The sequence below is a fragment of the Brachyistius frenatus genome, unplaced genomic scaffold, assembly GCF_029030835.1.
Source record: "Brachyistius frenatus isolate BFR_SWC_R1_liver_20210118 unplaced genomic scaffold, ASM2903083v1 Contig_323, whole genome shotgun sequence".
In the NCBI taxonomy this organism is placed as follows: domain Eukaryota; kingdom Metazoa; phylum Chordata; class Actinopteri; family Embiotocidae; genus Brachyistius; species Brachyistius frenatus.
The window spans coordinates 293,152-313,844 of record NW_027210922.1 but is presented as its reverse complement, the minus strand read 5'-3'; the positions used below and the strand labels follow the sequence as shown (position 1 = coordinate 313,844).

Genomic DNA, 20,693 nt, shown 5'->3' with positions numbered 1-20,693 from the left:
TAAGTTTGAACCCAGGTCTGTTACAGTGATAATGCCTTAAGGCTTTCTCTACACCACCAAAAGCACGGAGACGTTTTTTTGTTGTTCTAGGTAGGAAAAGAAAACAACCCTCGCTAAGCAGTGATCATACAATATCAACTACTATGTTTTTTTTTTCCAATCAGTGCTGAATCAAGAGGTGGATTTCTACATCCGCTCGGACGCTGAGGAAGTTTAGGATTTTTATTTTTTTTCATTTTTTTTCCCGGCCCACCTTCGCACATCGTATAACATCCGTCGGCTCGATACTACGCACTGGAATGTACACCGTGAATTTACAGCATGAGAGCCGGAAAAAATGCTCGTAAAAGCGAGTTTAAGTGGTTTTAGATTTACAGCCCAGAAGTTACCAGTTAAAAACATTTGATCTTTTTGGTTTTTTGAAAAAAATAAAAATAAAAAAAATGACACCATATTTTTTTTAGCTCTACTTTTTTAGGGTCCAGACTGAAATATCTCAACAACTATTGGATGGATTGCTATTTGGTTTCAGACGTCCACGTGCAACTTTTCCAAATACCTGCAAAACGAATAAAATTCCCAGCATCCTCGGCTTTAACGCTGATTTTTGAAATTTAGGCGTGCTTAATGCGGACTGACGCTCGCTGTTTTGAGCGCATCAGAAACGTGCAGCTGCACTGCAAGTAGCAGGACGATGCAACCGAAGCAGTCCGGAAAAAAAATGAAGTACGTAGAGGAAGGGGGCGGGGCCACCGAAGGAAACGTTTTTCATGAGCACCACTGGTGTGTGTGTGTGGGGGGAGGGGGATGGGTCTGAAAAACGTTTTTATGTAATCACTGACAAATGTACACGTGAAAAATGAGTTAAGTATTTCAATATTTTTACAAGAACATTTGAATGTCCCTTGTGGCCTGATTAATAATTATTATGTGGTTAAATCAGTAAATCTTATTCCATTAAAATTGTTGATATCTGGCAATATTTGGTTTGGTACATATTAGTGGGAAATGGTCAGAAAAATTTGGGGATCCTTAGCAATAACCAAATATATATATAAATGTGTAATTATTTAATGAATACAGTCTAATATCTGGGCTGTAATCTAAACCGTTACCTTTTCACCTCCCAGTGACGTCGGCGCTTCGTTAAGAACGTATGAGCTCATTTTTAGAAGTGTTGCTGACGCGGCAAAAAACAAACCGGGAATAAGGATTGTTGTTTGTGCCGTGCCGACTTTATATAAAATAACTGGATTTCCGTCAGCGGTGTGAAGCACGCGGCCGTGACTCGGCTCGACGGGCAAAATCGGAAAAGAAATCTCCCAGGGTCCTCGGAGGCAGCGTGAAGCGCCGTCCCGTCTCACACCTCCGACCCGCGGCTAATCGATGGTGACGGCTGCGGTAACAGACAAGTGGGTCGATGAGAGAATATTGAGCGGGTGTCTTTATTTTTATTCCCCCGCTCTGAGTTTTTTTCACCGCGCCCCCTCCCCCTCCTCGCCCCCCTCCCTCCGAGAGGAATCTATGCGTCTTATGAAAGGTTATGAGGCCCCAACTGTGGCGTCTGATCCTCTTCCACGTCCTTGTGAAAGTTCCAGAGCTGCAAAGAAAAAGAAAACCTAATAAACTCCTAACTAAGCACTGATGATGATGATGATGATGATGATGATGATGATGATGATGGTGATGAGGGCGCTCCAAGGAATTCGACGTTTACATGTGAAGATACACGTGCCATTTTTTTTTTTTTTTGCCTGTGCATGCGAGTGTAACCGTGCGGAAAAAGCCTCCCGAGTCTTGACGTCCTGTTTCCTAGGTAACGGAGTCAACAAGTTGGGGCGGTTACGATATAATAACCGCAGTTCCGTCCGGTTTCGAACGGAGGCGTGCGTGGTCGCGGCTCGACCTCCGTCCCTCGTCTACCCCGGGGTTGTCAGGTCTCCCGATAGGACTTGCGGCACAAGTCCCGGCGGTAAGACCCTCACTCGACCCCAACCAACCAACCCCCCACCCCCGTCCCACCCCCAGGGTTGCCAGTTCGAACACCCGTCAGCCAAGGAAAGTAAACCCCCGACCGCCGGTTTTCGTTCCCCCAGGGTGTTTGAAACTTGTGGTGATAGTTGTTCAAATCCGACGTGCCTTATTCCTTGCAGTTCTTTGGGAATTGCCCCCCCCCCCCCCCCCTCCTGCAAACGCCCCTTTTTTCATATTCCCCCCGTATACCTCGTCCCAACATGGATCCCCGGGGCTCGAATCGGTGCTAGTAGAACTCCTCGTAGTTCTTGGGGTTGAGGCAGTAGAGGATCCCCCCGCCGAAGGAAAAGATGGTCCCGCCCCAGGCCAGGCCGTAGCCCCAGTTGAACTCGTGGTAGATCCTCAGGTTGATGGTCTCGATGAACTTGATGGGGTAGAGGACCAAGCTGCAGGCCTGGAGGACGACTGGAGGAGACATGCAAAATTTCAATTGGAAGTAAAACCTCCAACAGCAGGAAGGAAAAACTCCCTTTAAACAGGAAGTAAAACCTCCAACAGGAGGAAGGAAAAACTCTCTTTAAACAGGAAATAAAACCTCCAACAGCAGGAAGGAAAAACTCCCTTTTAACAGGAAGTAAAACCTCCAACAGCTGGAAGGAAAAACTCCCTTTTAACAAGAAGTAAAACCTCCAACAGCAGGAAGGAAAAACTCCCTTTAAACAGGAAGTAAAACCTCCAACAGCAGGAAGGAAAAACTCCCTTTGAACAGGAAGTAAAACCTCAAACAGCAGGAAGGAAAAACTCCCTTTAAACAGGAAGTAAAACCTCCAACAGGAGGAAGGAAAAACTCTCTTTAAACAGGAAATAAAACCTCCAACAGCAGGAAGGAAAAACTCCCTTTTAACAGGAAGTAAAACCTCCAACAGCAGGAAGGAAAAACTCCCTTTTAACAAGAAGTAAAACCTCCAACAGCAGGAAGGAAAAACTCCCTTTAAACAGGAAGTAAAACCTCCAACAGCAGGAAGGAAAAACTCCCTTTAAACAGGAAGTAAAACCTCCAACAGCAGGAAGGAAAAACTCCCTTTGAACAGGAAGTAAAACCTCCAACAGCAGGAAGGAAAAACTCCCTTTGAACAGGAAGTAAAACCTCAAACAGCAGGAAGGAAAGAAAAACGTCTTTGAAACGCTTTAAAACCTTTTTCTTGCGCTTACCACGAGATTCACATTTGTAGTTTATGAGGATTGGGTGGACTAGCCATGAAAACCGGTCCACCAATTCATGTCATCAGGTCATCGATCATCTTTTTTAATGATTTACCCAAATGTCAGAAAAGCTACATTCCCATCAGCCGCAGTCTTTTTAGCGGTAATTAGCGTGTTAGCACGCCCACATTTTTAAACTGAGCATTCAGCGTCCAAGCACGCTTGAGCTCGGCTTCACAGAGCTGCTGGAGAAAACATTGAATCATTGATGTAGAAATCATTGAAAATCTTCAGCGTCTATATTTAGCGAAGTTCTTACAACTAAACTGTGTGGGTGCCAGCTGTAAGGCAACAAAAAAATTATATTTATGCACCGAGTAATCTGTCAATTACAAAGCAGCAGCTGTACAATAGTTAAAAAAAAAAAAACATAAATATATCAACATGAAAGAAGGATGTTTGTACTCAAAGCTTCGAGGTGATATATTACACGGTAGGTGGTCAATATTTCATTCTTGTTTTGAATTATGAATTATTGAATCAAAAGGAACAAATTTCCTCTGCTGTAAAAAAAAAAAAAAAGAAAGAAAAAAAAAAGGGGGTGTCGTTTAGCTCCGCCTACTTCGTTTAGCCCGTTTTAGATGCAACAAAAATAATAAATCGCGTTTTGATCAGGCCGCACGAGGGCGGAGGAAAGACGGAGGGGGGGGGGGGTGATGATGGATGGCAGTAGAACAAAGGGGGAAACACATCAATCGTTATTCCTTCAAAGGGGATTCACCTCGAGGGGGGGGGGGGGAACAAGCTCTGACACTTTCCAGAAAAACAAAGCCCGGAAAAAAAAACACAGAATGCTTAATACCCCCACCACCACAAAAAAAAAATGCAAATATCAACTCAGATGATGGAGTGAAAAACGAGTCGTCGTTAGTTCTCGTGATCCATCATTCACTGGGGGCCTTTAAAGAAATGCTCGTGTCCCATAACGGAAAAAAATAAGTCCACTCTTGACAGCTCGTGTTTTCTTTTTCTTTTCTTTTTTTTTTTTCATGTATGACTGATCTCTTATTTTCCAACTTCTAAAATGACACAGTTTTGCTTAAAGTGCTGATTATGGCACCGGTGGCTTTTACGAGGTATTTTTTTTATACCACCACTAGGGGGGCACTAACGTTGAGAAGTTTAAATTTGACGGATAACATCTCAAAATTCGGGAGTCAAAACTACCCCCGTACGGCCAACCAATGAACCGCTGATTGACTTCTTTGTATAGTAATTTTATTGATTTTTTTTTTTTTGTGCGGTAATCTAAAATTAAGTTTGCTAGGAAAAATATATAATCTACGATTACGACAATTTGGATTGTAAACAAATTTTCTCAGTTGCTTGTGAATCAGACTTCTTTTGATTGGTCGCGAGTCAAAAGCTTTTGATTTGGATCAAATGGGCGGGGCCTACATTTACGGATAAGACAGGAGTTTCTATTGGTGGATTTGACTTGAATTTACTTCCTCTACAAACAGGAGAGCAAAACCAACAAAACTTTGAGGGAGAATTAGTTTGATTCTCAGTTCTTAAATTTGAGCTTGCAGTGTTAGAAATTGTCTCTCAAAACTGTTAGATATTTATGCATAAATAATATACAAACTTACTTTCATATAATGGCAGCTATAGCTTAGTATTTAACCCACAAAATTTCAGAAATCCAACTGAAATCACACAACTCGTACTGTAGCATCATTATTTTATCAAGAAGTCCTGTTTTTCTTTATGTTAACGACATAAAAAAAAAAGAAAAAAAGAAGAAGAAATACATGCAGAAGGAGTGACTTTATCGAACGTTAAAAACCGTGGCTCGTTTCTGCGTGGCTTCCGGCAGGCGACGCCGTCCGGCGATGCAAAAATGAAACATTTCACGGGTTGAAAGGGGAAAAAAAATTAAACTTTCCAATTATTCCCGGAGGTGAGAGGAGGGAGGATGTGGAAACTTGGTAGTTGTCCAACTCGAGATTAAGGCTGGCTGAAGGGAAATTAAACGGACAGGCGTGACACTCGGCTCCAACCCTGCCGGGTCCGTATCCTAAAAATGGGATTTTCTCTAAATGAGTTTGACTGAGGAGAAGAATTGTGTGTGTGTGTGTGTGTGTGTGTGTGTGTGTGTGTGTGTGTGTGTGTGTGTGTGTGTGTGTGTGTGTGTGTGTGTGTGTGTGTGCACTGTTTAATGAGTAAGTAAGGATTATCATTTAAATGCATGTCAATTTTCAATGTGATTACCCTGCAACCTTCCAGCTACCTTGTCTAAATTGGCTAATTAAGTAATGGTATTGCGTGTGTGTGTCATTAGGTGTGTGTACTTTAGCGCATAATGAGTGTGTGGCCTTCGACCCGGGACTTCACTGTGTGTGTGTGTGTGTGTGTGTGTGTGTGTGTGTGTGTGTGTGTGTGTGTGTGTGTGTGTGTGTGTGTGTGTGTGTGTGTGACCTGCGGCAAAGAGCATGAAGGCGACGGGCGCGTAGAAGCGCCGCCTCGTGCCGATGCACACGGCGACCAGGGCGACCAGGAACGACATCAGCACCAGGGCTCCGCCCCCTAGCAACAGGGCCAGCGTAGCAACCTGCCAGTCTGGGAAAAGGAGAGGTCGGAGGGGTGGGGTGGGGGTGGGGGAAGGAGGAAGGAGGAAGAAGAAAGTTGCGTAAACAGTTAAGAGTTGCATTTATGAAAGAATGTGAGAAAGTACAAAGAGGGCGGAGCCACGAAGCAGGAGGGCGGAGCCACAAGTACCCTGGAGGTGGATATAGTAAATAAGGAAAGTAGAAAAGTAAAAAAAGAACGAAAAAGACACTTTAAGTGGAGGAAGGAAATGGAAGGCAGAGGAGAAATTAAGACAATAAAGGTGATGAAATTACAGAAAAAGATACGAGAAAGATAAATGAGGATGGAGGTGAAGAAAGTGGCTGAGCAACACTGGAAGACAAACAGAAGGAAAGACAGAATTCAGTAAATTATAAAAAAATAAAAAATAAAGGAGGAGGCGGGGAATACGAGGAACGGGAAGAAAAAAAAGTAGGAAATAAAGGAAGGAAAGTATTGAAAGGGCAAAAAAAACTAGTAAGAAAGAAAAGGATGAAAAGGGAAAGAAAGAAAGAAAGAAAGAAAGAAAGAAAGAAAGAAAGAAAGAAAGAAAGAAAGAAAGAAAGAAAGAAAGAAAGAAAGAAAGAAAGAAATGAGGAAGTTAGTGATTGGCAATGGAGGGAAGGTAAAAAAAAAAAAAGAGGGATGAGGAAGGAAGGGAGAGGAAATGAAGTCGGGGGAAGAAGAGACTGTCTGTGTTAAAACTGTCTGATGAAGTAAGAAAAGAAAAGAAAGTGAACGGAAGAGAAAGAAAACAAAAACGAGGAGGAAATAAAGACGAACGAATGAGCGTAGAAACACAAAAGGGAGTCGAGGAACAAAAGGAGGGAACTGAGAAATGAAGGAGGGGATGGGCGAGTGAAAGTGAGATGAAGAGAGGAGCGACGAGTCGGCGATAATAATAAAAAAAAATAAAACGTGCAAGCGGAGACGCGCCCGACGTGACGTTACAAGGACAGAGAGAGGGCAGCATGAAAAGAAAACGCCAGGGGGATAAAAAAAAAAAAAAAAAAAAAGGAGGCGAAGAGGAGGAGGAGGAGGAGAAGAGGGAGGAGGAGCGGGGGTGCTGAGTGAAAGTAATGAAGAGAGAGAGCACTTAGTGTACCTGAGCTGACAAAAAGCCTCGGCTAAAGAGCTTTGCTGGCATGTTATCAAAAATCTGTCTGCATTTTATATATATATATATATATATATATATATATATATATATATAGAGGGAGCACTGTGGCACACACACCCTCACATACAGAGACACACCCTTTTTTTTTTGGTCCTTTTCTACTTGGTGCTGCAGCCTACAGACAAAGTTAAAACAGGGTTTTTTTCCAAAATCAATCAATCCTCCCGATTTATTTTGGTAACTGTGACACGTGGGTGTTTTATTTTGAAAATCGGACCGGGTTTCTCTTTTGTTTTCTTCCTTTCGGCAAAAAAATAAATAAAAAATGACACCGACGCGACGTCCCTTCCCGAGCGGACCGACGGGTGTTTTGGCGGCGACGACGGGCACCGCCTGATAAACGATTCCAAAAAAGAAAAAAAAAATGGCACCCAAAAATAAGACATAAAAGCGAGATGCGCGGGAGGGAGGAAATAAATCATGACGCATACGAAACGTGTACTTCCACTTCCACCAGAGGGACGGGTAAACAGCAGCAGATGACGGTTGAGTGCCTGGTTTTTTTTGGGGGGGGAATCCCTACACGAATGCTTGCGTTCGGATTGTCCGCCGTGGACGAGCGACCAATCAGAATTGATTATGTCCGCTGTCGTCTCGTTTGTTTTTGGGTTTTTTTGCGGGGGGGAGGGAGGGAGAGGGGTCTCGTTTGATTGACAGGTCCCATGGCGCGGTCAGGTTGCGCGGCCAATCGGCGGGCGGGGACGTAGGATCGAGCTAGATCCACCGCTAAGCTCCTCCCCCTCCCGGCTCGTCCAAATATGGTCGCTTTCCTGTCGGAACCGCTTCAAACTAGCGAAGGTGGCCGCGCCGGGACGAAATCAGGACTCGGAGGCTTCGAGTCCTGATTTCGACTCTCCCGCCACCCCCACTCCCCCCACCCCCCTCCTCTCCACCCACCCACCCACGAGTGGACGCAGCCCTCACAGCCAATCAGATGTGAGGCTCAAAACGCCGCAAGTACAAATAGACACGTGAAATAAAATGAATGTGGATTCCTCGAGGACGTACAGTGAATCTTAGAAGGCAAAAAAGAATTTTTTTTTAAAAAAGAAAAGGAAACCGAGGCATATTTAAGCAGATCTATTTTCAGTTTTTTATTTTATTTTATTTTTATTTTTATCTTACAGCTGTGAAAGTTCACGTCAACACGGGCGTTTCTCAAATTCACCGCTCGAGCGTGGCAAAACCGCTCAACGAGAGACGGACGGCGGGAGGAGAGAGATAAGGAGAGACGAGGGAGGCGCAGACGGGAGGTGAAGAGATGAGATGCAGAGAGGTGGGACGGCGGGAGGGAGGAAATTAAAGATGAGAGGGAACGAGGAAGCGGCGAGGGGAGGAAACTGGAGCACGACTGATGATGGATCTAAGTGACGATCTGAAACTGGGTTGTTTTTTATTCCAGCTGAACTAACAGCGATTTAGATTTAATATAAGTTTCCTGGAAACGGGACTTCCATATATTCATTTTTTTTTTTTTTATTCTTTGGCTTTAATTCACCAATTTAAATAGAACGAGAAAAATCGAACACCGAGGCAATTCTGTTCCCACAGAAGTTGCCGCATCGGAATGAAGGATGATTATTATTCAAATAAATTCAAAGAGCCGCGTTCAGGAAAGGAAAAATAGTTCTGAAGATACGTTTTGCTCTCGAAGAAAAGAAAAAAAAGTCGAGAATAAAGTTCAAATTATATTTCCAGAATATCGTTGCCGGTCTGTGAATGTGCAAATCAAGCTAACGTCAAGCCCAGTCACACACACACACACACACACACACACACACACACACACACACACACACACACACACACACACACACACACACACACACACAACGACGTCAGGAGACACTGGAGAGAAGCTGGAATCAAAAATAATAATCATAATAATCTTTTTTAATTCCTGGTTTTAAACCTTTTATTCCATCAAATATCAATTTAACAAGCGAATTCTCAACAGCTGAAAAAAAACCCCGCCTGTGTCTGAATGGACTTTGGCGGATGAAGAGGTTTCAATAAAATCAATGAAGGAATTCATAAGAAAGAAAAAAAAAAAAAGGGGGGGGGGAACACCGACTGTATTTAAGTCATTTATAAATAGATTTAGTGTGTTTCACTACAGTAACTGGACCTCTCGTGGTTATGTGTGTTTTCTGGCACGTGCTCACCATGCCCCCCCCCCCCCCAGTGTGTGTGTGTGTGTGTGTGTGTGATTTCGGGGTATGGTGGGTCTGGTTCCCGGACTACCCCCCCCCCCCCCCCCCCCCAGAACGCCACATGGTTTCCCGGTTCTCCCTCAGTTCATCAGAAGCTACAAATAGAACGGGGGAGGGAGGGGGAGTGTGCGGTGAAATTACCCCCCCCCCCCCGCACCTCCCAGAAAAATGGAGGAGGGGAAGGAAGGAGGGAGTAAAGATGAAGCAAAAGAAAAAGAAAAAGGGGAATTGAGAAACAGACAATTAATTAAAAAAAATAAAAAAATAAAATGTAAAAAGCCGGCTGAGAGGAAAGAACGGATCGATCGGGGCTGATGGAGAAAGATGAGAAGGGCGGCGAGCGAGGAGGAAACGCTCGCGGGAGGTTTTTTAGGTCTTCACTGGATCGGAGGGTCAGAAACACGCCGGCGTTCGGACTTTTTCGGGTAGACGTTAAAAAAAAAAAAAAAAAATTTTTAAACGTGGCTGTTTTGTGAAGATTCTCACGGCGAGCTTCTCTCAAGGTCGTCTGGAGGACGAAGTCGCCGGAAGCAAACAAATCAAAACAACAACAACAACAACAACAAAAAAAGCGCATCTTTAGTTCTCGGCAGTTTATTACTGTGGTGTTTTTTTTGTTGTTGTTTTTTTTTGATAATTTGAAGGTGAAATATTTTGTGAAAAAAAAAATGAAAATCTGATGTTCTTGTAAACGCGACATCTCACCAATGCCGTGAGAGGGAGGGGGGGAGGTCAAAGGTCAACGCGGCCTCAACCCCACACATTCGCGTGAACGCGGGCGTCTCGGAAACGCCCGGATGGCATTTCCGCTAATTTGACGCGACCGTTCACTCCGGCCTCGAGGATGAACTGAGCTTTGACCCCTGACCGCCGTTTGTCCGTCAAAGGTCAAGGTCACCCGTTGACCTCACGTCCCTCTCAGCCGTCCGTCCCGTCATCTTGACAACGCCCGGTGGGAATTGTCTTCAAACTCGGCGGCAACATTCACTCGGCGCCGACGATGAGCTCGTGAGATTTCGGCGGTCAGGGGTCAAAGGTCAGTCACCGTCCAATCACGTCGGCCAACGCCCGTGAGCGCGATATTTCAGGAACGCCGGGAGGGAATTTCTTCAAATTTGTCGCAAGTGTTCAATTTAACTTGAGGACGAACTGAGAAGATTTTTGGCGGTCAGAGGTCAAAGGTCGCTATGAGCTCACGTCCGTTTCCCAACTACGAACGCGATGTCTCAGGACAAAACATCCAACTTGAGCGGCCAGCGGATTGTTATTTTTGTTTCTTTCGGGGGCGGCGGGAGGTCTTAAAAAGAACCCATCGTCTACGTCCGTTAGGATGTAGCTGAACGGAGCGAGGCCAGATCCTAATTATTCACTCGGAGGATTTAAGTTTTAAGAACATCAGAGCAGGTTGAATCGAGCATTATTCACTGTAAAGACGATCGTCGGAGTGAATGAAAACTAAAATGAGCTGAATTAACCTCGCTGGAAACGAGCCGAGGAAGTCGAGAGTAATTTATTTTTTTAAAGATCAATGTGTGTGCAGCGGTAAGGCTCTCACACACACACACACACACACACACACACACACACACACACACACACACACACACACACACACACACACACACACACACACACACACACATTCAAGCTGCAGACCAGGACTCCCTAATTAGATGTCTTGGTGCAGCGAGTGTGTGTGTGTGTGTGTGTGTGTGTGTGTGTGTGTGTGTGTGTGTGTGTGTGTGTGTGTGTGTGTGTGTGTGTGTGTGTGTGTGTGTGTGTGTGTGTCTGTGTGTGTGTGAAAAAAAAAAAAAAAGGTACGGAGATGCAACAACAGAGAAATCAGAGTGTGACATGAAATATTCAGCTGGGCTTCAGAGGAGACTGTCCAGAAATAGGTCAGCTCGACGTGGTTGGTGCAAACACACACACACACACACACACACACACACACACACACACACACACACACACACACACACACACACACACACACACACACACACACACTAAGTCACACACCAATTTACTAACCTGCAGACACCCAGGCTCGCCCTTCTGTCACACACACAAGCAATCATGATCCTATCCCACCCAAAGAGAGGGCAGCAGAGACTTACAGATAGAGAGACAGACAGAGAGACAGATAGACAGAGAGACAGACAGACAGGCAGACAGAGACAGATAGACAGAGAGACAGAGAGACAGAGAGACAGACAGATAGAGATAGATAGATAGATAGATAGATAGATAGATAGATAGATAGACAGACAGATAGATAGATATAGATAGATAGATAGATAGATAGATAGATAGATAGATAGATAGATAGATAGATAGATAGATAGATAGATAGATAGATAGATAGATAGATAGATAGATAGATAGATAGATAGATAGATAGATAGATAGATAGATAGATAGATAGATAGATAGATAGATAGATAGATAGATAGATAGATAGATAGATAGATAGATAGATAGATAGATAGATAGATAGATAGATAGATAGATAGATAGATAGATAGATAGATAGATAGATAGATAGATAGATAGATAGATAGATAGATAGATAGATATAGATAGATAGATAGATAGATAGATAGATAGATAGATAGATAGATAGATAGATAGATAGATATAGATAGATAGATAGATAGATAGATAGATAGATAGATAGATATATAGATAGATAGATAGATAGATAGATAGATAGATAGATAGATAGATAGATAGATAGATAGATAGATAGATAGAGTGTGTAATTACCACCTGTCAGCTCCCACCGTGACACTGGTAGTAAATAAAGCCACTTTTCGCCTGAATTAAAAGTCATGCTAGTTGAACTCCCGTTTCCCTGGAAACCGATCCACGCAAGCAATCTCTCGATCGACCGTCCTCTCTCTTTCTCCCTCTCTCCCAGGCCAACAACAAACTGCCAGGACCTCTCCACGGGCGAGACAACAGGGCCAGACAACAACAAAAGATGGTAAACAAAAAAAAACAAAAAAAGAGAGAGATAAAAGGATGAAGCGGTGAGCCTCTAAACCTTCCTCCTCTTCCTCCTCCTCCTCCTCCTCCCCCCCCCGTCGTTGATGACAAATGAATTAATGAGGCGGAGGTAAATGGCAACGCCCGAGAGAGTTGGTGTACTTTCAGCGGGACGGTTCAGGCACTACTTTGCAGTGTTTATAATCTAGACGGTGATTATTATGGAAAAAAAAAAAAAAAATGAAAAAAAAGGCTTAAAAATACAGCAGCTTCTTTTTTTTTTTTTTTTTTTTTTAGCCGGATCTCCCCGAATTGAAAATGTCCAGCGTCGTCAGCGGGAGAAGATTTCTGCTCCCTAAACGACATAAATGGAAACACAGAATGGATTTTTCAGGGCCGTAACCGTTAAGACTGTGCAAAACATACCGTTTCTCATGCCCTCATACCGCTGTGCAACTTCAGGTTTGGACACCATACAGGGTCTACCGCCTGCAGTGTTCGGGTGCGCACGTGTTACTGATGGAGAGGAACAGGTCGCTGCACCCCCCCCCCCCCCCAAAAAAAAAAAAAACCATCAGTGACAATGACACCAAGGTCAGAGAAACAAAGTTGCAGGACAAACCGGGCAGGTGCGCAGACCTGTGTTTGGACGAGCTGGGCGACTCGATCAGATTTTCGGAGCCGACCTCTGGTGGCACTCGGCGGTACTGCAGCTTCCGCATCGGTCTCGTTTTGTTTTTTTTCAGAGCCGGAAGCTACGAACTTTTATAGACAGTCTGTGTTTGCAGTCTCTGCTGCCCCCCCCCCACGTGCCCCCCCCCCCCAAAAAAAAATAAAAAATATATATATATATATAAAAAATAATAAAATCAGTTCTTGTTTGTTAAAACCATAATCATGGTTAATTTATCTTCTCCTGATTAAATAGTGGGAAAAGGCGGCTCCTCTCCTCTTACCTGCGCCCAGCGTGCTGTTGCACTGCCAGCTCTCGGTGCTCGCGGGCTTCCAGCAGGACTCCCACAGGGACAGGTAGTACTGGTCGTCGGCGGTCACCCACGCCGGACTCATCACGGCTCCCACGTCCAGGCAGAGCGCCAGGAAGACGCACACCAGCCCGACGAGCTTCAGCGGCGTGAGCGGGGAGCCGCGCGCCGACTCCTCCGTCTCGGTGGTGGCGGAGGACATGGCGCGGGGAAAGGGAGTTGGGAGTTGGGAGAGGGGTGGTTGGGGGAGGAGGGGGGAGGCTGAAAGGAGGCGTAAGGAGTAAGAGTCCGAAACCCGACGGAGGACGTGTGCGAGTGCGTGTCCTCTTCCTCCTGACGGTGGTGGTGGTGCCGGTGGTGGTGGTGGTGGTGGTGCTGCTGCCGGTGCCGCCGCAGCCGCCTGCGTTGCGCGCTGGACGGACGCTGCGCCTGTGGGCACCGCTGCCGCCGCGCACCGGAGGTCTCCGCCGTTTACAGCGGTGACGTCAAGGCTCGGAGGGATCAGCAGGTGCTACAGGGTCCTAGAGAAAGAAAGAAAGAAAGTAAGTAAGAAAGAAATTGAGAGAGAGAGCCCTCTTGTTATGGCTGTAAAGCATGGTGTAAAATACTTCCAAACGTGTCGCCTACTCATGAATTCATTTTTAACTCATCCCGGATGTAGTTGCTGTTATTTGTCCAAAAACTCTTGTCAGATGTTTCAGATATTCAAAAAGAAGAACAAGTCTAAATTCAGTATTTGAAAGCTTTTTCCACTTATTCAATTAAGAGGTAATAAATTGACAATAATTTCGATTGAAACAAACAAGAACTGATTTTTTTTTTTATAAAAAAAATTTTTGGGGCCACAAGGGGGCAGCAGAGACTGAGCTGCAAACACAGACCGTGTATAAAAGTGGACATACCTTCCGGCTGTGATGTTGTTAGCCAAGAAGTCGCTCCTTCTTATCCGTTTTCTGGCTTTCCATCTGAAAATGATCTTGTAATTAATGAGAAAATAAGGCTCAAAAAGCTAGGTTTTTGTTTGATTGACAGGTCAGGTGGGCGGGACGTAGTGCGGACCGGGTGTCCAATCAGATGGAGGCCACGTTTTCCCAACATCACGAGTTTAATAAAGAACTCAACTCTCGCTGTGTATTTGGAGCACAAAACTAAACCCGTTTACACGTCCAACAGCGATACGAATCATTTGGATTCACGCGTCAACGTGAGTTATATCGTTATCTATGACTTAAATGCCTGTCTCGAATTAAAAGCTTGCCACGGTTGGCTAACATTAGCCGCCCAAAAAGCTAACACCAGACCAAAAAAGAAAATGCCGTAGCCGTTATGGTAGAAACACAAGAGTTTAATGAATGAAACAAGGTTTATTGGTAAAAAAAAAAAAAAAAAAAAATGGTGGTGATGGTCGGTATCCGGGTGAGGGCGGGGGCTCAGCTTCAGGCTGCAGGCGTAGACAAGGCAAGGCAGGAAATCCTCCGGAGCTGGGTGATCAGCTGAGCGAGCCGGGGAGGAGCAAGGTGACACCCTGGCCACGCCCACACAGGGGCGGACAGGACGACGACCAAATAAGGACAAACCAGGAGGACAAAGGACGACGCGCAGGGAAAAAAGGAATAACCCCGTACAATATATTGCTTCTAAACTGTCACTCATGAGTAATGTGTTCGTTTAAAAAAAAACTAATAATAAAAAAAACTGATAATAATAAATCCCCATGGAAACAAGATAAGTTCTCCCCTCACTAGCCCCCTTCAGGGAAAAAAATATTATTAGAGCAAATATTAAAAAGAAGAGAAGCGGGAGGCACATGGAGGAATATTATTGTTTCTTCTGCATACTAAAAAAAAAAAAAAATACACAAAATAAAACGCCAAGAGATGAGACAAGGAGGATAAAACAGGAGGAAGGTGAGCAGGTTTCGGGGAGGACATCCGTATGTTTTATTTGAGAGGAAATTAAAAAAAAAGAAAAAAAAAGGAGGGGACGATATATGACGGACGGAGAGTGAAAAGAGATGAAGGAACATTGTTATTTCTTTTGCCAGCACTGATAAAGATCCTAAAACACCTCAGCAAACAAATCAGATGAAAATCGGGGGGGGGGGGGGGTTTCTGAAATAGTTCGTCCACATTGAACGTAAATAACTTGTCACTGTTTGGCAAGGAATTGATCTCTGGGCCTCGCAAGTCATTAAAAGAATTTCGAAATTGAGTCAATGACTGATTACAGTGGGCGGGGCTTATTACAACCAATCGAAAAAAAAAAAAAACTCCCTCCTTCCCTCCCTCCCTCCCTCATTGCTCATGCAATTTGCAGCAGTTTAAGTAAATGGTAAATGATCTGAACTTGTATAGTTTCGTCACCTTTCGGTCTCAAAGCGCTTTAACATGTTTTCCATTCACCCATTCACACACTAATGCGACAGATCACCATGCAAGGCGCTGCCATCAGGAGAACATTCACACACCATCGGGAGCAACTTAGGGTCTTGCTCAAGGACGCTTGGGCATGTGGACAGGAGGAGCTGGGGATCGAACCAACCAACCTTCTGATTAGTGTTAAGCCTTCCCCTTTGGTGGTTCTCCTCTGACGCTCGTGTAGAAAGGAACTCTCGAGTCTTTTGTCGGAACGTCTGCGAAGTTAAGAGCGAAGACGGAAAGTCGTGTCACATCACATCACTTTAAAAAATTTCCCCTCGGGGATTAATAAAGTAACTACCTAACCTAACCTAACCACTGAGCTGTAATAAAGCACGTTGTATTGAAAGCCGACGCCGTAAACCTGACAGGCCACATGTGGGATTCATAAGAGTAGCGGTCAAATGTGCCAGTTGAAGATCAAGATATCAGTTGCTGCATGACGCGGGTGCGAAATCAGAATTAAAAAAAGACAGGGTTTTTTTAAGGTCAGTGAGTGCGGTACCACCGAGTGCCACTAGGGGGCCTCCATAAAAAGCCTCAATAGACTCGTTCAACATCTCAGTTTTTCTCATAATGTCGTCATTCGCTAAAGTCATTCCTTCTTATTAGTCATCTGAAAATAATCCCGTCATCGATTAGATATTCGGCCTCAAAAATCAGCGACGAATTAGATCGACTCAGATTTACCGCTTCCTCATCCGCACGTCCAAATATGGTCACTTCTGGCTCCAGAATAGCGAGACGGCGACGGCTACTTACGACCTATTTAACGTCTGAAATCGCCGTCGTGGTGAACGCGTCCGGCTCCTCACCTGTCAAACAGATGAAGTACAAGTGATCGCCACAGGGAAGATCCCTCCAGTAGGTCGGGGTCTCGGTTTCCATGCCGCCACAGGGGCTGGTGATCTGCCAGGCGTGCCCCGTCTTCCAGTAGGCGTAACTCAGGGAATCACCGGGCATCCAGAACCAGGTGCCCGCCATCAGGGTCCTACAGACAGAGACGGTTTGATATTTAGAACTTTTATAGTGAAGAATCTAATATTAGGCTTAAAACTTAAAACTTTTTTTTTTTTAATAAAGCTTGAACCATCCGTTTCTCCAGTTTGTTGTTTTTCCTGTTAAAGGAGTTTTTTTTCTTGTTAAAGTGGAGGTTATTTTTCCTGTTAAAGGAGAGTTTTTTTTTCCTGTTAAAGGGGAGGTTGTTTTTTTTCCTGTTAAAGGGGAGGTTATTTTTCCTGTTAAAGGAGAGTTTTTTTTCCTGTTAAAGGGGAGGTTGTTTTTTTTCCTGTTAAAGGGGAGGTTATTTTTCCTGTTAAAGGAGAGTTTTTTTTCCTGTTAAAGGGGAGGTTATTTTTCCTGTTAAAGGAGAGTTTTTTTTTCCTGTTAAAGGGGAGGTTGTTTTTTTTCCTGTTAAAGGGGAGGTTATTTTTCCTGTTAAAGGAGAGTTTTTTTTCCTGTTAAAGGGGAGGTTATTTTTCCTGTTAAAGGAGAGTTTTTTTTCCTGTTAAAGGAGGGTTTTTTTTCCTGTTAAAGGGGAGGTTGTTTTTTTCCTGTTAAAGGGGAGGTTATTTTTCCTGTTAAAGGAGGTGTTTTTTTCCTGTTAAAGGGGAGGTTATTTTTCCTGTTAAAGGAGAGTTTGTTTTTTTCCTGTTAAAGGGGAGGTTATTTTTCCTGTTAAAGGAGGGTTTTTTTCCCTGTTAAAGGGGAGGTTGTTTTTTTTTCCTGTTAAAGGGAGGTTATTTTTCCTGTTAAAGGAGAGTTTTTTTTCCTGTTAAAGTGTAAGTTATTTTTCCTGTTAAAAGGCAAGGTTTTTTTTTCCTGTTAAAGGGGAGTTTTTTTTCCCCTGTTATTTTAAAGGGGAGGTTTTTTTTGTGGGTGGGTATATAAATAAAACTGAATTGATTTGAATATAAAAATTGCAATATTACCTGACTGACGGTGACTTTTGTTCGATTATTACAGCCTCTTTAATGGCCTGTTTAAACGCCCCTGATAGCCAAACCAATCGACAGCGCGATCGTCTCATAAAAGAATCGCGGTCAAAACAGTTGCGTCGCACATTTTCTTCATTAAATCAACTCGGACTCAGCTGCAGATGGCGTCCGACTGAAAGCGTCGCAAAAGCGTACAAAACCAGATGGGAAGACATAAGCAGGGAACAAAACTCAAGCTTATGTCTACTTGGCAGCAACGAAGAAGGTCACGCTCAGCAAAACACACAAACAAACAAACAAACAAAAAAAGGCACACTTTCACGCGCCAAGTCATTTAAAACAATAGAGTGAAAGTTATGTGGGTTTTTTTTTAAGAAAGAAAACAAGTTCAATCGGTCATTCGGGGAAAAACAGAAGTCGACATTTGATACCTACGGAAGCCCATTCATGCCAGGAGAAGAAAAAGAATAAATAATTATAATTTGAACTGACTTTTTTGCATTCGGTAGATAATCTCAAATCAAAAGCCGTGAGATTAAAAGTACACAAAAGTATTTCCATTGATTTATCACGTAATAACGCAGTGTTGTTTTTTTTTGTCAACTGTGACTCTGTAGATTTTACACGCTGCGTTTCTAAATACATTCATGTAGATATAAAGAGTTAAAAAACATAGACAGGATACCTGCGCAGTCCCAGCCAGACGTGTTTGGTGAGAGGGAAGGAGGTGCTATTCAGGACTCCCTCCACCTCCATCTGCTCCTCCTCGCTGTGAATGCTCAGCAGGTCCCAGTAGAAGTCTCTGCAGTACAACAGGGCGTCCGGCCAACTCAGATTCCTCTCCACCACCGCGACTTTCTGACCCGCCACCGTTGCACTGAAGGAGGACGCAGGAGCAGCCAGCACTGAAAAAAAAACTAAAAAAACAACAACAACAACGACGAAAAAACATTTTGTTGGAATTTTTGGGAAAAGTAAACTATCAAAATTTGAACATTTATGCAAACAAAAACCAAGAATGAACTCGGTTATTAAGAACCACAGAAGCGGCAGTTTTGAAGGAAATATATATACACATACATATATATACAATTTAAAAAATAAATTAAAAAAAGATCTCACCTATGCCGCCAACGACGATCCATAAGGAGAAGAAAACACCTTTAAGTTGAAAAAAAAAAACATCATCCATCGGAAAACGTTTGTTTCAACGTCATCCATCATTTTGTGAACACCTTATTAAATAATCGCATTCGCGCAATTCTTCTTCTTCTGAGTCTCACCGAAGGCTTCGTTTCAAGATTTAAGATTTAAACCCGCCTCTTCGACTTCTCGAACCTTTCAAACAGCCTTTTCGGAAATCGAAATCCGAGCGCAAAAAAAAAAAAAAAAAAAATCCGTTGCGTTAATATCGACGTTGGTAAAATGTCACTTTAAATTACCGTCGTCTCCGATGGAAATTGAATTGATTGTCGGTGCCTCGATACCACGAAAAAAACACAACGACAACATCACAATAAAGAAAGATTTTACACCGGATTGGTAAAAAAAAAAAAAAAAAAAATGAAAAAACAAACTAAAGAACACACGCTCGCTCTTTATCGTCATTTTGATGTTTGAATCAGCTTTTTGAAAGAATTCAAAGGTCATACTTACAGCAGACGTCTTTGCAAGTCATCGCGGGCGTCCCTCTCGACCTCCAAATGATGCTGGTGTGGACATAACGCGCGGCTTTGTTGATCTGTAAATCACCCCCCCCCCCCGCCCCCCGTCTCTCCCTCAGGTATCGGACCGGGCTAATTTAAAATTCAAATGAGGTGTCACGCGTGACCGCAGTGCCTCGTCTCGTGAGTGATGTCTGTCCTTTCCGACACCATCAGGCGAGACGACAAAAAGACAAACAAACAAACAAACACTCCCCCCCCCCCCCCCGAAGCTTATTTTCTAATTATAAGGATTTTTTTTTTTTTTTTTTTTTTTTTAAATGTGCGACTTTTGTATTTCACGAGAGAATTTTGAATGGGAGTCTACGGAGCCCGATAGGTTTTTGGGTGCCGACCCCCCCCCCCCCCCCTTCTACCCTCCCCTCCCGACCCCTCCCCTCCCCTAGTGGCCCATCTGGTGGTATTTGCACTTCCAGGACTATTTGCATGCGCCTCTGTGGTGATGCTTTTTGTTTTTGTTTTGCATGTTTCGTCAAAAGAAAAGAAAAAGAAAAAGCTCGCCCGGCGGCGTGAGATATGTAACACACGCCGTTTTTTTTTTTTTTTTTTTTTTTTTTTTTTATGCGTCATGAGAAGTTTTTAGGCGATAAAAAAAAAGAAAAAAAAAAAAAGAAAGAAAGGAGATGAAAGCAGCGTTTCAGCAGCTTCTTCCTCCCCCGTCTCTTCTGTCATGTTCAGCGGGGGGAGTTTTGATAGGCGTAGGCTCACGCGCGAGCACACACACACACGCGCACACACACACACACACACACGCGTAGACGCCGAGAGGCCTAAATGCAGACATCGACGGGGAAAGTGCGGCAGCGATAATTACATTTCACTTCAAAGAACCGAAGCGCTCGTTTCGGTGGGAAAACGCCGACGCCGACACGTGGTCGGCTGCTGCTTCACAGGTTTCGGGGAGGGGGGGGGGGGCGAGGCCCGGCCCCGAAGGACGCCGGACCGTTCGTGTATCACTTGTGTGCGTTTGCGGGTGTGGATGTGGAGATAGTGGGTTTTTTTTTTTTTTTTAGAGGGGCAGGCGAGCTCGCAGGTGATGCTCAAAGAGTTCAAAAAACAAGAGTCGTGATTTTAAAGAAGCCGTGTGGAGAAGGTGGAGCGTCGGTATTTCTTTTTAATGCCGGTATTCAATTTCAATTTCGCCAGTCGCGGGCGAAGCGGCGACCGACAGGCGACGTCGAGCCGTTTGGTTACGAAAAGCCCTGGGAGTTTCTGGATTTAGGCCCGGCGCCGTCTTTGCCAGTTCGGGGCGGGAAGTGACCATATTTGGGGGGAGCTGTGGGAGGGGCGACTGCGCCACGGGCCTGTCAATCAAACGGACAAAACCATTTGGAGACTCGTTTTATAATTGATGACGGGATCCATTTTTGCAAATCCTCGAATTTGATAGAGTATGACATTGCTGGGGGTGGGAGGTCGGGTGGGATGGGGTGGGGGGGG

At 44.2% G+C, this 20,693-nt stretch overlaps 2 protein-coding genes across 4 annotated transcripts; both read right to left on the bottom strand.

Annotated features, from left to right (window-relative positions):
- Positions 1 to 1,510: 1,510 nt before the first annotated feature.
- Positions 1,511 to 13,649, bottom strand: LOC138635709 (transmembrane protein 47-like). The gene is made up of 4 exons (XM_069723323.1): positions 13,149 to 13,649; positions 5,659 to 5,799; positions 2,224 to 2,439; positions 1,511 to 1,600 (listed from the first exon to the last, which is right to left on the bottom strand). The coding sequence occupies exons 1-3, from the start codon at positions 13,375 to 13,377 to the stop codon at positions 2,261 to 2,263; spliced, it is 549 nt and encodes a 182-aa protein (XP_069579424.1). The 5' UTR covers positions 13,378 to 13,649; the 3' UTR covers positions 1,511 to 1,600; positions 2,224 to 2,260.
- On the bottom strand, positions 13,607 to 19,302 carry LOC138635708 (C-type lectin lectoxin-Enh4-like). Of its 3 annotated transcripts, XR_011312163.1 has the most exons (6): positions 18,652 to 19,302; positions 18,215 to 18,434; positions 16,408 to 16,583; positions 15,721 to 15,807; positions 14,078 to 14,140; positions 13,607 to 13,696 (listed from the first exon to the last, which is right to left on the bottom strand). XR_011312163.1 is itself a non-coding variant. In XM_069723322.1 (5 exons), exons 1-4 carry the CDS (start codon positions 18,719 to 18,721, stop codon positions 15,734 to 15,736), a joined length of 540 nt encoding a protein of 179 aa, XP_069579423.1. In that variant the 5' UTR covers positions 18,722 to 19,302; the 3' UTR covers positions 14,484 to 15,012; positions 15,721 to 15,733. The 3 variants fall into 3 exon arrangements, 2 of the variants coding, with proteins under 2 accessions (XP_069579423.1, XP_069579422.1); XM_069723322.1 differs by lacking the exons at positions 13,607 to 13,696; positions 14,078 to 14,140 and adding an exon at positions 14,484 to 15,012; XM_069723321.1 differs by lacking the exons at positions 13,607 to 13,696; positions 14,078 to 14,140 and having other exon boundaries at positions 15,477 to 15,807.
- Positions 19,303 to 20,693: the final 1,391 nt, after the last annotated feature.

Bases quoted from the DNA above. Each gene is read 5' to 3' on its own strand.
- LOC138635709 (XM_069723323.1), bottom strand. From the start codon at position 13,377: ATGTCCTCCGCCACCACCGAGACGGAGGAGTCGGCGCGCGGCTCCCCG. The intron at 5,800-13,148 runs GTAAGAGGAGAG...TCCTTTTCCCAG, and splicing joins CAACAGCACGCTGGGCGCAG to ACTGGCAGGTTGCTACGCTG. The intron at 2,440-5,658 runs GTCACACACACA...TGTCTCCTCCAG, and splicing joins CTTCATGCTCTTTGCCGCAG to TCGTCCTCCAGGCCTGCAGC.
- LOC138635708 (XM_069723322.1), bottom strand. From the start codon at position 18,721: ATGGATGATGTTTTTTTTTTTCAACTTAAAGGTGTTTTCTTCTCCTTA. The intron at 18,435-18,651 runs GTGAGATCTTTT...TTTTTTTTTCAG, and splicing joins GATCGTCGTTGGCGGCATAG to TGCTGGCTGCTCCTGCGTCC. The intron at 16,584-18,214 runs GTATCCTGTCTA...CTCTGTCTGTAG, and splicing joins GTCTGGCTGGGACTGCGCAG to GACCCTGATGGCGGGCACCT.